This window comes from Neovison vison, chromosome 1 (assembly GCF_020171115.1).
Source record: "Neovison vison isolate M4711 chromosome 1, ASM_NN_V1, whole genome shotgun sequence".
Classification (NCBI taxonomy): Eukaryota; Metazoa; Chordata; class Mammalia; order Carnivora; family Mustelidae; genus Neogale; species Neogale vison.
In genome coordinates, this window is record NC_058091.1 from 92,874,168 (window position 1) to 92,889,429 (window position 15,262).

The following is a 15,262-nucleotide window of genomic DNA, read 5'->3' on the forward strand; positions in this document are numbered from 1 at the left end:
TCTAGTGAAAAGATCCATTTTGCTAGAACACTGTCCAAATGGAGTCCTTCGCTTTCCTGAAAAATTCTGCTTTGTCTGTCTTTAGGAACAATGTTTCATGGGTTGGCTACTTAAAATTAATAACAGAAAAGTTAAGGACTTCTAAAAGCAGAAACAATAGAAAAACTAGGCTATGGAGGTTTTATTTATTGTTACATTTATTCAACCTTCAGATTTGACCTATAGAATTTGGTTATAGGATTCATATTTTGCCACATCTCAGACTAAGTAGTTTTCAAAGGAAAACGTAACACCTTGTCCACTAAACTTTCTCTTGCTCCTGATTTCTCTATTTCCACATCTTCCAGCCACCTACCTTCAAGCCACAGCCCTCCACAAATCCTTCCCTTTGATCAATCCCATTTCTAATTATTTTCCAAATCTGGTAGATCTTACCACCCCATGTCTCTTACATGGAATATAAGCATGATTATATAACCTAAGGCATGCCCTACTCTAATCTTTTCTATATAAAAACTTTTAATGACCCTGTGTCATCATACAGCAGCAATCATAATATTTTGTTCTCATGAGGTAACCCATCAGAAGCCATGGTAGACATTCCCACAAAGACATCGCACAGTACAACTGGCCAACCAAATGAAACGTGGACTCCTGGATCTCCCTGTAGTTTGATAATAAAGAAAAGGGGGATTAAGCCAATGTTTTCCCCCTCAGAGCCATCATCTTTCTTAGACTTTCTGGATAAACGTGGCTCAGCTGTCTCACTGACCTTCCAGGACACTGGTACTTCCCACTTCCAAATGCCACAAACCAGTCCAAGAAAGCGTGCTTCTCTAAATTTGCCTTTTTCCAACGTTCCTGTGGGAAGAAAGCATTTTTTTTTTCCAAATCAGCCTTATATAAATAAGCTTAACTTTATTTCTCTAGGCTAAAAATGACTTTGTACAGCTAATCCTCACATATAAAGTTGCAGGGCTGTTGGTAATTTTTTTCCAAACTGTTACTAATATCAGACACAATTGTGTTTTTGGAATGTGAACCAATAAATAAAAAGATTTAAAAAGAATTCTGTTAAGTGGTAAATGTAAATGATAAGGTAAATCAGCCACCTCAGAGGAATTGACCTCAGAAAAGGAAGACTATTTATAATAAGGTCTCAGTCCCCATCACAGAATTGCCCTCAGTAATAAATTCAGCAAGTTACTGGCAGCCCTGCTTAGTGGAGGGAACTTGGGATGTGGAATGAATACATCTGGATGCCATTTTAAAAAAACTTTTACCTAAAGGCAGAGAATGGATTAAATAAACTCTTAAGATTCTGCTCAGCCCTGTAACTCCCCAATTTTAAGCAACAGTAAAGCAGTTTTAATCTGCCTTGTTTTTCTTTTGTTATACTCCTTGGAAACCAATAACAGGAGCAACAGCCTGATGAATATAAGTCTTCTATCAGAACTAGACATATTTACTTTAATGTACGTTGCTGCTTTCAAATCATTTATTTAAAATTAGTGAATTTTATTCCAAAAACTTTTCTATCTCATTTGTGTTATACCACCCATAATATAAGTGTAAGTCTTCCTTTATAGTCAACTTGCTTGTTAGTTACCAGAGAATAGGGCTGTTTAATGATAGAGTGATAGTTAATCTATGAATTCATACTCCTGGCATAAAAGAAATTAAAATAAAAGGACAAAGTATATGGAAAGAGATAACTTACAGGTTTGAACAATTCAGGTTCAGGAAAATATTTCGGATTTCTATGCAGCCAAAATGGAGACAACATCAACAAGTCACCAGAAGGAACAGTGTAATTCTATGATAGAAAAATCAGTTTTGAGTTATTTTTTGAAATCTGCTTTCAAGAGAGTTTGGGTCATTAAAAATAATGCTCCAACTATATTGTAGAGAAGACACATACATTTTATAATCAATGGTAAGAAAATCTAATTCTTTCCTGGAAAGATAATTTCTATTTTCCAATTTAGGCAATGGCTGTGTTCTAATTCTGATGATTAGTTATATGTGTCTATAAATTTGGTTACACAAGGGAAAAATATTAGATAAATGAGAAAATTTTAGAAACTAGTATATGCCTGCTATGGTATAGCTTTTGATGTTCGAAATTGGGGTTTACAGAAGTGCTTTTGGTGATGGGAGCCACAGTGGACTTCCAGGTTGTGGTTCTGGAACAGGAAAATCTGAGACAGGACACTGGCCACAGTAGCACTGAGGATAGGGCAATGGGTGTTCTGTCCCTGCGACACTCATGATAGGGTCTGGGAAGAGGGAGTGGATTTTTTCAATCTCTCCCTCTTTTTTTTTTCCCTCACTCCTGAAGCAACTGTTAGGGCAGAAAGAATATGAAGACAACTGGTTAGGAAGACATAGGTTAAAGCAAGTGTTGTACATTTCTTTGGTTGATTTTGTGTTTGGGATCACTGTGGCTATGGGACTCAGGCTAAGCAGTATGTTTCCTCAAGCAGGAGAGTCTGCATTGTCTTTCCCCATTTATGTTATTGGAGGTTTTCATGATATATAAATCACCCTTACATCATCATGTTCAGGAACCACAGGGCAAAGAGCTCTCCCATGGGGTGTAACCACTAGATGGCTATCAACTTTACTGAGACAGAAACATTTTATTAGTAACTCCCACAGCCAATTATTGGAAGCCATGTATCTATTTAACCCTGCAGGATTTTGAAATGTCCTCAAGATATTTGCAAAACACTTACCTTATGAAACTAGAATATGAGCACCTTACAAATAAAAATATGTCTTTTTATGGTAGCAGGAAGTGGTGTATGGGAAAGGGTCATCATTTTTTATTATTATTAGAGGTGGGGAAGGGGCAGAAGGAAAGGGAATCTTAATTAAGCAGGCTCCGTGCCCACCATAGAGCCTGACATGGGGCTCCATCTTACAACCCTGAGATCATGACCTGAGGCAAAACCAAGAGCTGGACACTTAAAACAACGGAGCTGGACACGTAAACAACCCAGGCACCCAGGGGTAATCATTTTTTAACGAAAGAGAAGCCCTGTTGGCTCCTGTGGGGGCTGAATATTGCTTGAGTTTTGGCAATTGCAGTCCCAGGAGCACCGGAGAGAGCTCTCAAACTGGGAAGAGAGCGGGGATTATGCTGGAGCCGTCCTTCCATTTTTAAAGTAGACGAAGACTTGTGAGATCCCAAGCCTGTTTCTTCTTCCACTGCTGGAACTGAGGTGAGAGAGCTCATGGCTGACTCGGACCAGCTGCTGAGGGCCCAGATGTGGGTTTGGAGTGGGGCTGGGCACAGCCCTGGGACAGAGCTGCAGGAGGTCAATGTGGGCCCTTCCCTTCCTTACCAAATAGTCCCCGTTAGTGGCTGTTGACCCATAATTATAACTTCGAGACTGCTGGCTGCCACAGCCTACAACACAGGCTAGTAAAATCCTTCAAATGGGATCTCAGTAACAGAATTAATACTAGCCACATGGAGGAGACCAGAAAGAAGTTCCTGTCACAGCAGCAACTACCAGGGTGATGACTGGCATAAAGGGCCTGAGATAGAGCCCCAAGTCGGGCTCCATGCTCAGCGTGGAATTGGCTTGAGATTCTCTCTCTCTCTCTCCTTCTGCCCCTCCCCCTACTCATGTGTCTCTCTTTCAAAATGAATAAAATCTTGAAAAAAATTTAGAGTATAAACTTTTGCATAAGAAATGCTCATCAAAATTTTAGAAAATTGAGAATAATAGAAAAAGCTAGAAAACCACCAGAGTGCTAACAACAAAAAACAATCATCTACTGGCTAGACTTCCCTCTAGTATTTTTACTTAACAGTTTAGTGTTTTGTTGTTATTGTTGTTAAATGTATTTTTATCATGCTGAATAGTTAATTTTTGAATCTCACTTGGTTCACCTAATTTTATAGCCAAAGTATTTTTTTCCTTTGCATTGTAGACACATTGTGAAGTTTTATCTCCAATGTCTATTTAATCTTCTACTGGGTAGATTAAACCATAAATAATTTAATCATGCCCTAGGGTTTTTTTTTTCTATAATAAATAATGCCATCTAAAGCATCTTCTTCTGCAAAGCCTTTTTCATGTAAAATCTTTTAACAAAGATGTGCAATTTCTTTTGCGCAAATGTTCCTCAAATCTTGTGCCTAAATATGTTTCTACCTATAATATATGAATGTCAATTTCTTTGCCCTCTTCTCTGCTAGTCTGACATTTTTAATAGCTAATTTTTGGTTGCTGCAAACATTTTTATGTTTCTGTTGAGCATATTTCCATGTGAAGTTATTTTCTCCTATGAACTCTTGTGTTTATGTACTGTCCTCATTAATCTATGTGAGATTCATGCTTTACTTACTGATCTGCGAGTTCTTTAAATATTAAAACTATTTACCCTTGTGTCATACTTATATTAACATTTGTTCATAATTTTTGGTTTACATTTAACTTGGATTATACTTTTAAAAAATACATGTTAAATTTTAATATGATACATTCAAATCTGTTCATCTTTGTGGTTTCATTGATGAATCCTAAGCCCTCTTCTCTTTAACATAGTGGTTCTCAAAGGCAGTATAGAAACTTCTAGGAGTTCTCAAGACCTTTTCAGAAGCTTTGCGAGATCAAAAGTTATTCTTGGGTAAAATGACTCATTCAAAGTATAGGACAAACCAAAGGATTTTCATGTAACTGAGTACAAAAAACTCAATAATATTTCAGATTGCAATAAACTTTTAAGACACTCCCACTGTTGGGAGCGGGCGCCTGGGTGGCTCAGTTGGTTAGGAGTCTTCCTTCAGCTCCGCTCATGATCCCAGGGTTCTGGAATGGAGCCCTGAGTTGGGCTCCTGGCTCAGTGGGGAGTCTGATTCTTGCTCTCCCTCTGCCCCTCCCCCTGCTCGTGCTCTTTCTCTCTAGCTCTCTTTCTTAAACAAATAAATTAAATCTTTTTAAAAAAGAGAGAGAAAGTCCCACTATTGAGTTTCAGTGAGGTATGGGAGAACAGCCATATCTGAAGAAGCTATTGTAATACCAATTCCTTTTCCAGTGACATGTCTGTGTGAGGCTGGATTTTGTTCATTTCCATGAACGGAAATGATATATTACAACAGATTGATTCCAGGCACGTTTATGGGAACCCATATGTGTTCTATTAGCAAGGCATTAGATGGATTTGCAAAAACTTAAAATGATGTTATTCTTCTACATTTTTTATGTTTTGGAAACTACAGTTATGTTTCATAGAACCATGCTATTATTTAACATGTAGTAAGTTCCTTGTTATTTTTTTAATTGCCAAATAAACTTTATAATTTCTCAGCTTTAGTTTCTAATAAAGCTAATCTCAGTAGATATAATTCGCATAGATAAAACTCTTTGGGATTCTCAATTCTAAGTGTACAAAGCAATGTTGAGAAAAAAATGCCACTTTTTAGCCAGTCGTCCCAAAACACATATTAATTTCTTCCCCCTTAATTGACTTATAATGATTCATTTATCCTATATTATGTTCTTACGTACAAAAGGGTTTCCTTCTCTGGTATCTATCCAGTCTGTTATACTGATACTGAACATCTAGTCTGACACCAATATCATACCATTTTATTTTATTTCATACCATTTTAATTGTTGTAGCTTTATAACATGCTTTAATACCTTGAGAAGATAATTAATAGTCTTTAATCATTCATATTTTCCAACACTTCCTTGTTTATTCTTTTCTGGGCATTCTTGCCGATTAACTGTGTACGAAAAGTACAACACCTTGAAAAGAGAATACTGGTAGAAGTTTAAAAGTTTTGGAAAGATAATATAATAAAGAAAAAAAAGGAATAGAATAAGTCAAAGAAAGTGGGTAGTATTGTCTGTTTTAATTTGTTCCAAAAATATAGAAGAGAATGAGTACAGAAGCAAAAATAAACAATGAGACCATGTTCAGACAATATCAAGAAAGAGCAGGAAGAGAGCGCCTGCAGCATTCCCAGCAAGAAACTCTGACCAGTTGTCCAATGGGGGAGAAAACATGAACCTCTGCCAATGCTTGACACAGATGACCTCATTTGAAATGTTTTTATAGTCCAAATTTCTGGGAACCCATTAATATGTTCAACAGACATTCCACCTGTTTTAGAAAATTTATGAAGGTTGAAAGGACCATGTTGTACGAATTTATACTAAGGAATTAATTATTATTGTGTACCAGGATTTGACTATACAGATGCCTATCTTTGCACTGTTTATAAACAAATGGAAGCCACACACATTTAGGAATAGGGAACCGATTTAAAAATCAATACTATGTCCATGATTACATTATTATGCTATAATTCAAAGTGGTGTAGATGTCTTTTATTGAAATAGAAAACTTTGGTGAACTACTATTAATATAAAAGCAGATTATGAGAAAATTAGCATAATATGGCACCAACTGAATTTTTAAAACATAGAGACTACAGGGGAAAAATCTGAAATTATGAGAATGCCAAATGTTCTTAGTGGTCATCAGACTTGTAAAATTTTAAGCAACCTTTATATCCTTCTTTTGCCTTTTTTTTAAAAATTTTTAAATTTTTAATTTTTTATAAACATATAATATATTTTTATCCCCAGGGGTACAGGTCTGTGAATCGCCAGGTTTACACACTTCACAGCACTCACCAAAGCACATACCCTCCCCAATGTCCATAACCCCACTACTTTTTTTTTAAATAAATGGTTTCCTTCTTAAAAATAATTACTATAATTTATTTATGTAATAATTTTTTAAAAAGCTGTGCAGGTTGTCATTTTCAAAGTTGAAGCCTCAACTCTGCAGGGGAGAAGTTCACAGGGATTAGTGTACGCTTTCTCGAAGGAAAGTTTGTATTTATTTTATTTATAAAAGAAATAGTAAGTACAGAAGACCCTGCTGCACCTTTTACAAATATTAAAAGGTATTTTGAAAAATAAGGAAAGGAAGTTCTGGAGTATTCTTGGAAGATGGCATCCTGAATGCATGTCTCTCGGTTGCCCATTAACTAAGAGAGCCATCATAAGGGCCTAGAGTGAGCCTTCATCCATCTGGGTCTCATGTCCTCTAGGAAGAAACTGTGAGTGTGAGGAAGTGGAGGTCAGAGACTATGATTGCTTTATAACTTTTCTAATTGCTTCAGACATCAACTACTTTTAATTAAAAATTTTTATTGGGAATTCATAATGTTGGAATTATGAAACAGTTCAGTTGTATAAGAGAATTATATGCAGTGAATTATAAATGGCTTATTGCCTCCACTACTAAAACACATTTCAAGAATAATCATCAAAAAAATTTACTATGCACAAAGATGCAAATAAATACCACATTAAAATAACCACAGAGGAAAACAATCTAAATTCTCAAGACTTAGGCAGCAATTAAATATTTAAGCTATCAATTCAGTGGCCTATTATAAAGCCATTGAAATAAATATTAAGACTCTGGATGTATGAAAAGTATAATAATGTTTAAAAAATGGGAGCCTGGGTGGCTCAGTGGGTTAAGCCGCTGCCTTCGGCTCAGGTCATGATCTCAGGGTCCTGGGATCGAGTCGCGCATCGGGCTCTGCTCGGCAGGGAGCCTGCTTCCCTCTCTCTCTCTCTGCCTGCCTCTCCATCTACTTGTGATTTCTCTCTGTCAAATAAATAAATAAAATCTTTAAAAAAGAAAAAAAATAATGTTTAAAAATGTTTAAATCAAAGATTTATACTATGATGAAACATAGATTTCTGTATTGATGTCAAACAAGGAGCATGTCAGATAAATAAATGATCACTGGGGTTGTACGGGCACAAGTGTATATGTGTGTGCCTGGGTTTGAGGTTGGGTGTTTCTTTTGGTAAAGTTCTCGAATGAGTAAAATTACCTTTAAGAAAATAAGAAATGTTAATGGCCACAACAAATTCATAACCTGAGATCAAAAAGAGGAAATGAGAGAAAAAGAAAAGAGTTAGGGAAAAAGAGGAAAAACATACTGCTGATTTTTCTTTTTCCAGTCTTTCTCTCTCTCTTTCTCTCTCTCTCTCTCACACACACACACACACACACACACTACACACAAAGAAAAATAAAGAAAGCAAAAGAAGGAAGGATGGAAGGATAGAAGAATGGAATGAAGGAAGGAAGGAAGGAGAAAGAGAAAGAAAGTAGGGAGGGTAGAAGAGGAAAAAAAGAAGTAAAGAAAGGAATCTGTGTGTTCATGAGAAAGGGGGCAAGACAAGCACAAAACATTTTTTAAGTGATTGTCATGATTAAGAAACCAGACAAAACAGTGCAAAAGAAAGAAAGGAAAGAAAAGGAAAGGAAAGAAAAGAAAAGAAGTGAAAAGAAAGAAAAGGAAAAAAAAAAGAAAGGGAAAGAAAAGAAAACTATAGGCCACTATCTCTCATGAACTGAGATGCAAAAATATCCTTAACAAAATATTAGTAAAAACAAATTTAACAATGTATAAAAAGGACTATACATCATGATCAAATGAGATTTATTCCAGGGATGAAAGGTTGACTCAATATTCAAAAATCAATAAATGTAATCCATCACAACATGTTAAAAAGAAAAAGCATATGATTATATCTACTGATGCAGAAAAAGTGCTAGACAGAATCCAATACCCATTCATAATTAAAATTCTCAGCAAATTAGAAATAGAGGGTTATTTCCTCAACTTGATAAGCAGTATCTACCGGGGCGCCTAGGTGGCTCAGTGAGTTAAAGCCTCTGCCTTCAGCTCAGGTCATGATCCCAGAGCCCTGGATGGAGCCCCGAATCCAGCTCTCTGCTCAGCAGGGAACCTGCTTCCTCCTCTCTCTCTGCCTGCCTCTCTGCCTACTTGTGATCTCTGTCAAATAAATAAATACTTGTGATCTCTGTCAAATAAATAAATAAAATCTTAAAAAAAAATGAAGTATCTACCAAAAACCTATAGCTAACATCTAGCCTAATAGTGAAAGACTTACCTCTCAGATCAGGAACAAGCAAGGATATCTGTTGTCACTACTATCATTCAAACTACTATCATTCAACATATGTTAAATGATAGTAGTGACAAGAGATATCCTTCCTTTGGACTTTAGAGCCAGTGTAATAAGGCAAGAAAAAGAAATAAAAGAAGAAAAATATTCTCTACATAGAAACTCTCAAAGAATCTATAACAACAGTTGTAGGATTAATAAGTACATTGAGTTTTGCAAAGTTGCAGATACAAGGTGTACACTTAAAAATCAGTTGCATTTCTAAAAACAGGTAATGTACAATTGAGAATCAAAAATTTTTAAAGTACCATTTACAAAAAGCTCCAAAATAACTGAAATACTTTGGTATAAATATAATAAAGCACATATAGGATCTGTATACTTAAAATAACAAGACATGTACTAGCAGAAAAATAATGTCTGTAATTCAGCTAATTATATGTTAGCCAGGATATAAATAAAGCTCAATAAAGTTTAATAAAAATTATAGTATTATTTAGAGTAATAAACACATTCCTTGACTAAATTGCACCCAGTTGTTGGACTATATCTTCTCAAAGCATATCCTTTTATACCCTTTTTTTTTAAAAAAGACATTTATTTATGAGAGAGTGTAAGCTAGGGCAGGGTTTGGGGAGGGACAGAAAGAGAAGGAGAGAAAGAATCTCCATTACACTCCCCTCTGAGTCAGAAGCCCAATGTGCAGCTTGATCCCAAGACCCTGAGATCTTGAATGGAGTTGAAATCTAGAGTTAGATGCTTAACTGACTGCACCACCCAGGCACCCCTTTTTATACTCATATTTTATTTAATAGATTATTTAAAAACAAAAATTGTTAAAATCCCACTAAAACTAAATGCTGTGATTTATGTAAGACTTGCTAAATAAATAATGTCTCCTTTAGATGTAGTAAGTTGCAGTTTTTATAAAAATTGGACTTTTTTTGTCTCTTTTGTGTTCTATTACTAAAAAATTTTCTTGATTTGAATCCAAGCACTCTCAAACTGTATGTAAAAAAGCTAGTAAGAGTTGACGGCTGAGTAAATGTCATCTATCTGAATAATGCAGGCCCTATATCAAGCCAATCTGAAAAAAATATTTTGTTCTGCCTGATTTGCCAAATATTAAATTGAAGGTCAGCCACATGCACATATCTTTCATGGAGCACTTGAGAATTTTCTCCTACTTTGCTCAGAGAAAGGATCTCTCTCCTTCACTCAGCACTGACTGCTAATATCAGTTGCTATTATCCACAGCATTCCTGCTCTCTGTTTCCATAGCTGTTATCTGTGGCCTGAAACTACCTTCCAGATATCCAAACGAACTTTCTTCATACTCTTAATTCCTCAACCTCCTGTTGCTCAGGATTACTTATTAGTTGGTTCAGCAGACTATCTAGTCTACCTGTTTGATTTCTATAGGATTATATTAATTCTGATACGAAATTACATAACCAGAATGATTATTAAAGGGTTATATTTTAGCTAAAATTATTGTCTACAGATAAATAGCCATATTAATAGATGCTGCTGCACAACTCTTACTAGTAACCTATTCTAACATCATTAGTGCTTCGTGGAACTTAATGAGCTATCTAATAATATATGGGCATTATATGTATTTCTTTCCTTAGAAAGTTGATTACTTTTTTCTCTTTTGATTGATTTTTAAAATTTGAATTCAATTAATTAACATATAATGTATTATTGGCTTCAGAGGTAGAGTTCAGTGATTCATCAGTCTTATATAATACCCAGTGCTTGTTCTTAAAAACCAAAGCAAAGCTCACCAAAATTTTAACTGGCTTCAGCACTTTTCTGGTAATGACACCAGGGGCTCTTAAACGAATGGCTTCTAAAATACACCACTTGATTAGTGGGAGTTTCTTCAAGTCATCCTCAGATACTTTCATCTTATCTTTACCTGCAAAGAGAATTTAAAAAAAAAAAATTAAAAGGTGGACTTAAAGAAACCAGAAAGTGATTTCATGGAAGCTCATCAACACAGGTTAGAACCTGCCTCCAACCACAACTGTTAGCATTGCCATTACTTTTTGCATACCAAGTCTAGTAGCTGAGTGCCTCTTTTTATTGTTTTCCTCTTACCAAGATCAAATGTATGGACCCCCCCAATTAACCCACTGATTACTTCAAGGTGATGGACTGGGATCCAACTTTGATCTTCACCTTCCTATGGCTATCAAATGATTAAGATAAGGTCCATCAGGGCGCCTGGGTGGCTCAGTGGGTTAAGCGTCTGCCTTCGGCTCAGGTCATGATCTCAGGGTCCTGGGATCGAGGCCCGCATCGGGCTCTCTGCTCAGCAGGGAGCCTGCTTCCTCCTCCTTCTCTCTCTACCTGCCTCTCTGCCTACTTGTAATCTCTCTCTGTCAAATAAATAAATAAAATCTTTAAAAAAAAAAAAAAAGATAAGGTCCATCAGAGAGGTGCTCAGTTTTCACTCCTTTCATTCTTTCTTGTCCAAATTCTTCTTCTACTTAAGGAAATCGCAATAAAAGATTGGCATCAGAAGCACAAAGTAAAAAATCTGAGAAGCCATCTCCCTTACTATTTCTACCTCTTCCCTGAGGATTCGTTTTTGGTTTTGTCCTTGATTTTTCAACCAGACATTTCAGAAGGCCCAAAAAGAACATGAGGAAAGGGACAATGAGGCACATGCATTACAGCTGGAATGATGAGCTCTCCCTCTAAACATAGGTGCATCAAACACTCTAATGTAATATGCATACCTCAGCTTATGTTTAGATTGAAGGCACCTATAAAAGGATTTGGGTGAATCTTTTCTTTTCTTTTCTTTTAAGATTTTACTTATTTATTTGACAGAGAGAGACAAAGCGAGAGAAGGAACACAAGCGGGGGAGTGGGAGAGGGAGAAGCAGGCTTTCTGCTGTGCAGAGAGCCCAATGCGGGGCTCGATCCCAGGATCCTGGGATCGTGGCCTGAGCCGAAGACAGATGCTTAATGTCTGAGCCACCCAGGTGCCCCTTGGGGTGGATCTTTTTATGACCCAAAATATGGTTAGGGTCTTTAAGCCCAATTAGATATTTCAGTTAATGGTATTTCAAATGAAATGTTTACATTTTGAAAATTATTTAAAACAACTCAACTTTCAATTTACTTTTGATAGCATTTGCTTTAAAAATTCAACAACATTGTCAGTTTAGTTAAGTCAACTTTCACATTTGCTTCCCAGCTGTATTGGAAAAGAATGGGTAAGAATGGAATGTAAGATCTCCAGCCCTGTCTCTCTTAGACTCTGGATAAGGCTAGTTCTAAAGCAAGCCCAGCCTGCAGGAGAGGTTGAGGAGGGTGCTGCTTGGGAGATCTCATCTGTCAGTACATACAGAACTCCTAAGTAGTCAGAAGCAAATGTTTTCGGTTGGCTTTTTGAGCTATAGTTCTATTAGTACCCATAGGGACATCTATACATTCCATTCAACTCGACAGATTCTTGAGCACTGAATCAGGACCAGGAGTTGAGTTAAGCTTTACTAGGGTTACAACACTTAAGGCATTCTTGCAATACACTTAGTCTACTGGGAGGTAAGAGACAAGCCCACAGTTAACTGGTATACCATGCAAGCAAGAAAACTGTTCTGTGATGTGTAAAATATTCCAATATTTTGTTATAATATAAAAGCAGGGAGGTTCATGTCCAACTAAAGGAAAAGCAAAAAACTCTCTGAGTGTCTTCCTCTAAAGCTACAACTATTAGTTCTTTGTAGAAAGTAGACCTTAGCAAATAAATATCGAATTAACAAATGGTCCAACATCAACATGGGGAGATGAATGAGTGGATATTCTAGGCAAAGAAAAGAGGAAGAGTAAAAGGAAGACCGTGGAAAGCTTGGATATGTTCAGAAAATGGCAATGCCTGTAGAGGGCCTAGAAGGTGAGGTAAATGTGATGGAACAGTGACAGGTCCACTGAGGCCATTACAGGCCATCTTCAATGCCATTCTGGAAAATATGGAGACTAAGAAATTTCAGGACTTCCTGTCTTGGGCCAAGAAAGGACGAAAACTTCACAATGAAACAGTGATACACAGCATTGTCCTTTTTTTTTTTTTCCCCTCTAAGATTTACTTATTTATTTGAGAGAGACAGAGACAGACAGACAGAGAGAGAGTGGCAAGAAGGGGCAAAGGGAAAGGGAGAGGTTGTCCAAGCAGGCTCTTCACTGAGCGCAGAACCTGACACGGGGCTTGATCTCACAACCCTGAGATCATGACCCGAGCTGAAATGAAGAGCTGGACACTCAACCAACTGCACCACCCAGGCACCCCCACAGCACTGTTCTTTATTTGAACAGAATTTGAACTTCCTTCTGCTCATTTGCTCAGATATAAGTGACCTAATACTAAAAAGAGACAAATGGCTTCTCGGACTTCTTGTTTAACCTTCACAGATAGTGTCTCACAAAACTGTTGCTTTTGCTTTCCCATAACAAGGATTGGAAAATAATAGGCATGCTTTCTGCATCTTCACAACCTAAATATAAGTTTTTCCAAATTGTGTTCTATGAAAGAACATGTGCAAGATATTAAATGTTTAAAGCAGGAAAAAGGTTTTATGGCCCACCAAATACCAGGAAATGTTAACATTTTATGGGTGACTCACTGAACACATTAGCGTATTATAGGTTTTGAGAAATCCCATAGTAGAGACCGCTATTTATGCCAACATTCCCAAACTTTTTAAAACTCCCATTACTATATAAGCATCATCAACAGCTCTTCAATGAGGACACAAAAGATCATTAGCTGTATAATGTAATGGCTATGGGTCCTCTCTAAGACAATTCTTCAAAAACAAAAACAAAAATAACAAAAACCAACCAACCAACCCTGGTTTTCATTTGTTTGAGCATTAGCAGCACATACCATATGCCTCGGCGTGCCTGTGGCCAAATTCCCTAACAAACAGTTACTGTGAGCCAAAGGAATTATTACCATCAGAAAACTATCTTGATATGCCATGGAAAGCTAATGGCACCAAAATTTTACTTCTTCCTACTTTTCTTGAAGTATCCCTGTACATTTTAAGCTAATTCAGAAAAAATAATTTAGAAAATCTATGCTTGGGATGAGAAATTCTTCATTTGAAAAAAGGACTGAGGTTGTTGCATAGGCCAGAGATATCACTATTCAATCAAATGAACAAACATTTATTTGGCATTTAGTGCAGAGCAAAATGTTAACTAAGCATCAAAGGGATATAAGAAATTTAAGTTTGAAGACAATAAAAAGACAATTAATTCTCAAATTAAAGGAAAAGAAGGGTAAGTGCTTTCCCCAGACAGTGTTAAAATGAGGAATTCTGAGGTTCTAATTTATGAGTTTATAAACGACATACATATTTAGGGCACTGTGTAACATCTGTTAAATGTTCAATACAAGTTGGTATCTATTACTGTTACCATTATTATTAGTGTGAATTTAGTACTGACTCTCTAGAAGATTCACTTTGGCTCCATAGCCGATAAAGAGATTCTTTCCCCTGAAACCTCAGTTAGGAGAGAAGCTACAGTCTGAGAATCTATCCAGTACTAACCAGACACCGCATCTGAGGAAGTCTTCCCATCATTCACCCAGCAGACAGTTAGTGAGAACCTCTGAGCAGTGTCCAAGTGCTGAGGATGAAGACAAATGGAAGAGCCCTGGCTCTTAAGGAGTTCACAGTCTGATAAAGAAGCAAAGAACTAAAAGTAGTAAACATGGGGTAAGTGTCCCTGCACTGAAGCATGCAAAGTGCTGTGGGACACAGTGGTGACAGTGACCAGACTGGGGTTGGTGGGGAGGGGTGGTTGCAAAGGAGAGATCAGAGAGGTTTCTCAGAAAAAGTAAAACCAGAACAAAGGATTGAATATGCCAAAACTAAGGACATGTACACAGAAGAGGAATTCAGCTGGCTGGAATAGAGTTCAGGGCAGGAAGTCATTAGACCAAGTGACTTCAGTGCTCCACTGCAGTCCCAGGCTGCCCGTACCGGCTAAAGCCTGAGCTAGGGACAGGTGGCTCCTTTATCCAACCTCTGAGTGTGCCCTGGATGTGCCCCAGTTTCATTTCTGGGCTTTCTTCTCTCGTCTAGGCAGATTCTTTCTCTTGGGAATTCAAATAAATATCTTCTATAAAATACCATCAATGGGCTGGTTATATCAAGAATTTTACCTTCTGCCTATGATCACCTTCCTGAATTCCATCTTATTTTTATCCAATTGGCTTCTTGATAGCGCTGCTTGCAGGTCTAAAA

The 15,262-nt window shown here is 36.9% G+C and overlaps 1 protein-coding gene across 4 annotated transcripts in view; it reads right to left on the minus strand.

Moving 5' to 3' along the window:
- LOC122908865 (24-hydroxycholesterol 7-alpha-hydroxylase) overlaps nt 1-15,262 on the minus strand; it is a 91,094-nt gene that overhangs the window by 17,688 nt on the left and 58,144 nt on the right. For all 4 annotated transcript variants that reach the window (XM_044252203.1, XM_044252175.1, XM_044252186.1 and 1 more), the window contains 3 exons: nt 10,781-10,914; nt 1,721-1,816; nt 773-861 (listed from right to left, as the gene is read on the minus strand). In XM_044252203.1, the coding sequence (XP_044108138.1) occupies nt 773-861; nt 1,721-1,816; nt 10,781-10,914 (319 nt within the window). The remainder of the gene's footprint in view (nt 1-772; nt 862-1,720; nt 1,817-10,780; nt 10,915-15,262) is intronic.